Here is a 7,012-nt window from a genome sequence, read left to right as displayed (position 1 = left end):
GTTACGACGTACCATTCGTCTTCGGTCATTGAGTCTGTGCTGCTCGCATTAACGGCGGCATTCGCTTGTCGACTGGACTCCGACACACACACACACACACACACACACACACACACACACACACACACACACACACCCACACACACACATATATATATATATTAGATATATATAGGGGAGTGAGGGAGAGGTGGCGGCGGGATCGATGCTGGTGTAATTGCAGCCGCTTGTCGTGTGTGTGTCATGTAACTGCGCGGCCGCAGCGCGCCGGCCAGCCGCACATGACGGCGGCGAGAGCGTGCGCACGGTGACGGCGCCGAAAGCGTCCGCCGAGATTGATTCAATTCCATTCAATGATCGCATAAAACTGCTTCCTGCGGCTGTTTCGGCCCGTCACGATACGCCATCGAGGTATAGTAGCAGTTGTATGTGTGCGTGTGTGCGTGCGTGCGTGTGTTCGTGCGCGCATGCGTGTTTGAGCTGCCGACTAGAGTTCGTACTGTCCCATCTATTCTTATGGCCGCATCTATCCAATGCCCACCGTTAATAGCAATCGAGTACATAACGTATACGTATACATATATATACGTATCTGTCATGCCTTATTTTCTATACTAGCTCTTCTCCTGCCACACATTCAAACATGTTATCTACCTAATTTCCCAATCGCCGCTTCTTAAAAACCTACTTGCCCACTATGTATATAATACCTTCTACCCAATCATGCATGCCGTTACTAGCATTTCCTTTCCCACCAGGTTACTTAAACACCTTTCCCGACCATGTTGCGTGACCTCCTATGGCAGCCATGCCTGCCATAGCCTACTACCCACCTCATGCATCTACGACCCTGCTCCCTACTTCCTCTAATACATTCTTCTTCGCCACACCTCTATCACCGCCCATGCCAAACATTGCGCTACACCTCCCTCTTCATCACGTATGTAATACCTCTATCTATCACCACTCTATATACCCACTCCGTCCCCATCCATGCATGCTACGTATACCACTCCAGTAAGCCATAAGAGCCACATACCGAACTAGTCTCATCTCTTGCTGCGCATGTCGTACACAGCATACCGCGGTCCCAGCAGATCACTCTGAACTCTGAAAGCTAACGCCTGACTCGAAAACAGCCATTCACAACCAACTCTCGTCCAATTTCCAGATCAAACAACAGGCGGTAACTTAATTTACTGTCATGCTAAACACATCCCAGCTAATCCCGCTACGCGAAAAGCACCGAATCCCAACAGTTTGGTCAGTGAAGCCCTTAGCAAGACAGAGCAAGCGCAGCTGCCATCCATACACATTAGAACAGCCGTAGCGGCCGGCAGACTGCAAATGCGGTTTGCCACGATTATGCTGGTAACAGAAAGGTTTTAATATCGAAATCCGATGCCGGCATTCACTATTTGCAATCATGTGAAAGCTAAATAGATAACAACATGCCCCAGCTTGACACAGAGTGGGTCAGTATTTTGTCACTAATATATATATATATATATATATATATATATATACATATAGACACACATATATATATATATATATATATATATATATATATATATACGCAGGCAGATAGGTGAAAGGATGCAAAGAGAGATGTAAAAATTAGGGAAGATTAAGTCTCTAGGTAAAAGCAGAAACTAGGAGCGTGTCTATAAATGCGAGGTTCTACTTTAGGGCTAAGTAATGATTACCCTAACTGGTACATTGGCTGAGCACGACATGGAGAACACCTCGATTGAAGATGACGATACTGCAATCATCTAAAACGGAGTTGTACAGCAAAGCACTGACGCTTTTAGATTGCATCGCAGCACTGAATAGCTCGCCGGCGACACTAAAACCAGTGCCATATATGGGAGACGGGTCACTATACGACAGCACGTCTGCACACAGCAGTTTCACGCAGCAGAAACCGTTACGTGAAAAAATCATGGCCCTTTACAAAAACGCATTTCCCGTATGACAAAAATCCAGCCACGCGAATGAAAGGTGGCTCCGCAGCAGCGTAAAAAATTACAGCAAAACACTTAATCGCACTTAATTCCTCCGCAGTCAAACGTATAGAGCCACCCCACCTCTCGTTCTTTCTCTCCTCTCCTCTCCTCTGTCTGTCTGACTTTCTTTCTCTCTCTTTCTCTCTCTCTCTCTCTCTCGCGCTCTCTCCAATTCACTCCCTCTCCCTCACTCATTCCACTAAGTATTTCAGCTCCTACTACACACGTAGCCAACCCACCGCTTCATCAATAAATATTACGCCGACAATCTGAAATTCAATTTCTTTGCATGACGGAGGAAATGGTCCTCAGTCACACGCAGCGTACTCGACATAGCTAACAATACCGCTGCACTTTTACTACTCCCCGTCGAAGAAAAAATATACCAGAACAAAAATGCTACTCGGTTACACTAGAAAAGACGAAGTTTGCTGCGCTCGCTAAAAAATGCCACGAAAAAAACATCCACTTGACGCAGAAATCTATACTATAGTATAGAGTATAGCGGCCACTAATTGCACGCGTATTCCACATAGCACGCACGCACGGCACGCGCACCCACACACACCGACGCCGGATATGCACACACGCACGTAACTGCACGCAGCCGGATAAACTCACAGCAGAAAAACATTGCGGCTTACCTTCAGATAGTAGACGAGAAGCTCATTAAGCGAAGGATCAGCATTCAGATTCACCAGGTAGTATTTGTCCTTCTCGACCCGGATCCCAGATGTCTGCACGGATATACCCATCTTCTCCATCGCTTGCTGCCTTTCCTGGGAACGAGAGAGCGTAGGCAGTATGGTTAGAGAAGAGAATGCAACCACCACTGAGCAAGAGAAGCTTGCTGAGTGCATTGTATACGCAATCCGCTGTGTGTGTGTGTGTGTGTGTGTGTGTGTGTGTGTGTGTGTGTGTGTGTGTGTGTGTGTGTGTGTGTGTGTGTGTGTGTGTGTGTGTGTGTGTGTGTGTGTGTGTGTGTGTGTGTGTGTGTGTGTGTGTGTGTGTGTGTGTGTGTGTGTGTCACGACTTCACCTATATGTAAACGAACACATCCGCTCTGTTCGTGACAGGCTGGAAAACTGCTATAGAGATCACCCCGGCCTTGTCTAACTACAATAGACGCCACCGCGCGATTTTGCGACCGTGGAAACCGATCCGTCATTTCCTTGCTCTCTACGCGTGCCACAAACGCATGGCTTCCCGCCTCACCTATACAACAGCGTTCCCACTCGCACTCGGTCAGTGCCTGCTGCTTACTGAACAGCTGATCACTGCGAGGGGATCTCAAGCCGTAGCGGAGCAAACGAGAATATATTTAATTTTGGCGTATCGGTAAAATATAAGGCGTCTTCAAAGGCTTTCGAATTCAATAGCAAGTGTAGCTGACTAGTAATTAATTCACGCGAATATATGCGCTTTAACAAGGCGGATTTGTGTTTGAATTTGTCACGTTTACGGCTAAAAAATAAATTGGCGTAGTTAACGAACATTTACGTACAGATTTCTATAATGATGTATTAATTCATTCGTAATTATAGGCTATTGATTTAAGATGCAGTATCAACGCTGAATACCTTCTCGCATCATCTAGCATGGACAAACACCTGCTTAGTATAGTGTGCCTGCTTTGCAATTCATAAAATGCAATGTTGTGATGTGCTTTTTTTAATATGTCAACGATGCCAACCCCAGCGCCGTCGCTACGGCCGTTGGTTTGCCGTAAAAGACACACGGTGAAGCTTACAAATTTACTAACAACTCTCACACGCCCTGGCTCCTGTCTCTAACACGTGTAAGAGTAAAACCCAACAGACATATGTACAACTTATGTAGAAAACCCCTCCCGTCTCTTTCACTAGCTCACACATAGGAGTGAAAACTGGCATGGAAATGTACAACGTTTACAAACAACTCGCTCATTCCGCCCTGCTGTTTCCCACCCATGCAGGTAGCAGTAGTTCCATGTTTCGCAACCGTAGCAATCCACGACGCGCTCAACAACGGGTTAACAGAACGTTACAGTGTGTGTTATTATGCACTACCGAGGCACACTGGGTAGTATCACAGGCTCCGTGACCAGGGGGCGATTACTATACTCGAATACATTCACGCATGCGCGTTAGCTACGTAATAGACCGTGCCGTAATAATTTGCGATCGTTCTGGATTCGCATTTTTCTCGCGGCAGGCAATTTTCCTGCGCCAAGCACGGACAGCGATGGAACGCGAGCTTGCGCCAGCTTAAAACGACAATATTAGCAGCGCTACTGCTAATCCGACGAAATATTCTGCGCAGCGACTGCACGTAATTAAACACGTGGTACTCCATGCGGATCTACATTCAGCGCGCGCACGCACCTGATTCACGCGCGGCGCGCATGTATACATCCGTTACGTATATGCACAGGTATCACGCACAAATCAACCGATCGGCAGAGGGGTAGGAATAAAGAAGTAGAGAGATGTGTAAATACGTTTTATTTTATTTCTATATCTCGAATAGAGGAAACTTGAAGTTTTCCCATCAAAAACTAGAATTCTTCGCTCATTCGGCAGGGCAGACGGCTCGTTCTATGTACATCTGGCTAGCAACCGAGAGAGCACGCGCTAATCATGTGTGAAATGTCCGTTTATTCGTGCGCCTCACGAAATGTCTTTGCAAAAATATTTATGAAATAGCAATCGAGTTGACATAATTTTCGCTATGCCCCCCAATTCAGCGGGTGCCATTGTAATTTCTCAAAATAACGCTTGTTGATATTACCGGCCACCGGCCAATGATTTTTGCCATCGTGGCATCTGCTAACGTTTAGTCGTTGACTGGGTCAACATTAGTCCAGCATTAGGCAAACCTCGCCCGAATCCGCTATCCTTCTCCACTCCCTTATCGTGTAGGTATATGCGCCCATGCCTATAAATTTCTTCGCTGGAAATTGACCGCATTTCCGATAAAGAAACTACAACACTTGTGTCCTACTTTGCTCTTTAAACCAGTGGAATCTTCGGACAGAATCAGTGCAAAGCACACATATCGTTACGTCATCATTTGAAAATTCTCACCTGTATATATCTCACCTGCACTCGTCATTGCTCACAAGATTATTTCCTTCACTCGGGGACCGATGCGAGTAGGTCTGGCTATAGCTCGACAGTACTATAAGGAACAGCGTGAGCATGGTTGGCTACGTTGGACAATAAAAAACAACTCTAGCCGGCAAGATAAACATGTTGGCTTTAGACCTCCTTGCTAAATCCAAACTCAGCTCATCATAATCATCATAATGTCGTTACAGAACGTAAACGATACTACGACTGACATCTGCCGCTATGTTAAAATGACGAAGTATCGGTGGTGCTAGTGAGTTAAGATTCGTCACTGGTGTCCCCCACACGTTTCCCTATAGCCCTGTACGGAACACGTACAGCCCGGCTACACGGGTAGAGCTAGTCGGGCTACAGCAACCTGCGTTAATTCCACCTAGGTTGGGTGTACGTACGGAATCGGTCGAGATGTGACGTATGCCAACGCATGAATGTATTCATTGTCGGGATCTGCATGCAGCGCAGAAAGTATTCATCCGCCGGATCTACATACAGCGCGCACGAGTTCATAGCACGGATGCACACTGTGATCTAATCGAACCTGAATTTTCGACTCGTCGATCAAAATATTTCAGAAACGAATTCATTTAATCAAGAAGCGCTGGCGGTTCGCCTTTACGAGAAATCCCCCTAGTATCTTTCCCCAGTCACTGCTATTACAAACGCATTCGTTCGCATCAAACATTTTTTATATCGCTTCAGCAATCGTCACGGCCCATATATAGTAGTAATGAAGCTGCGCATTCCCTAAGATTGGTTCTATACGCGCTAGCTGCGTACAGAGAGATGTGACCCGACACTGACAGCACGACACATCACATTACAACGCCACTACACGACACAGCTTATTATAACGGTAAGAACACGATACAACATACCGCAACAGCAATAGCACGATACAACATATTACAACAGTCATAGCACGGCGCAACATATCACAAAGTCACAGCATGACACATCATATCATAACGGTCACAGCATGACACATCATATCATAACGGTCACAGCATGATACATCATATCATAACGGTCACAGCATGATACATCATATCATAACGGTCACAGCATGATACATCATATCATAACGGTCACAGCATGATACATCATATCATAACGGTCACAGCATGACACATCATATCATAACGGTCACAGCATGATACTACATATCATAACGGTCACAGCATGATACTACATATATTAACGGTCACAGCACGATACGATATATCATAACGGTAACCGTACCACACAACATGTTACGGCGATCATGGCACGATACAACATACACAACGGTAACAGTATTCGGACAAGCGCATTGGTTATCGGCGTTCAAATGCCGCATCGATTAGAGGATTATACTAGCGGGCGAGGCAGTTGCCATCTCTAATGTCACAGAAATGTTAATGCATTCGGCTCCAGATTTCATCTTCGCTCGCCATTATTGAATTATCTTGCAAAGGGGAACCTCTCGTTAAAACATTCATGCAGGACAGCTCGTGTGCCACGCACGTATTTCCCTGATGATCACGGTATAATGGTGAGGCAACACTCTGTACACTCTGCCTGTGGTAGGTGTGTGTCATATGTGTGTGCATGCGTGTGTGCGTCCGTGCGTGCATGCGTATATATATATAATAGTACATAGGCCGCACATATCGTCAGGTCCGTATATAGTTCCAACAGTATGAAACTGTCAATCACACCGAGTCCCTCCCAGCTGTCTGAGACACAGCGAGTCGCTCCCTGCTGTCTGAGACACAGCGAGTCGCTACCTGCTGTCTGAGACACAGCGAGTCGCTCCCTGCTGTCTGAGACACAGCGAGTCGCTCCCGGCTGTCTGAGACACAGCGAGTCGCTCCCAGCTGTGTGAGACACAGCGAGTCGCTCCCTGCTGTC

General features: G+C 46.4%; 1 protein-coding gene across 1 annotated transcript in view; it reads right to left on the bottom strand.

Annotated features, from left to right (window-relative positions):
- The window catches only part of LOC106809491 (kinesin-like protein KIF13A), a 248,634-nt gene that overhangs the window by 86,802 nt on the left and 154,820 nt on the right, over positions 1 to 7,012 (bottom strand). Inside the window, exon 13 of the mRNA XM_014812582.1 lies at positions 2,657 to 2,791. Within this exon, the coding sequence (XP_014668068.1) occupies positions 2,657 to 2,791 (135 nt within the window). The remainder of the gene's footprint in view (positions 1 to 2,656; positions 2,792 to 7,012) is intronic.

This window comes from Priapulus caudatus, unplaced genomic scaffold, assembly GCF_000485595.1.
Source record: "Priapulus caudatus unplaced genomic scaffold, Priapulus_caudatus-5.0.1 Scaffold15, whole genome shotgun sequence".
NCBI classification, from domain to species: domain Eukaryota; kingdom Metazoa; phylum Priapulida; class Priapulimorpha; order Priapulimorphida; family Priapulidae; genus Priapulus; species Priapulus caudatus.
Note: the sequence above shows the minus strand (reverse complement) of the source record. Positions and strands in the feature narration are given on the sequence as shown.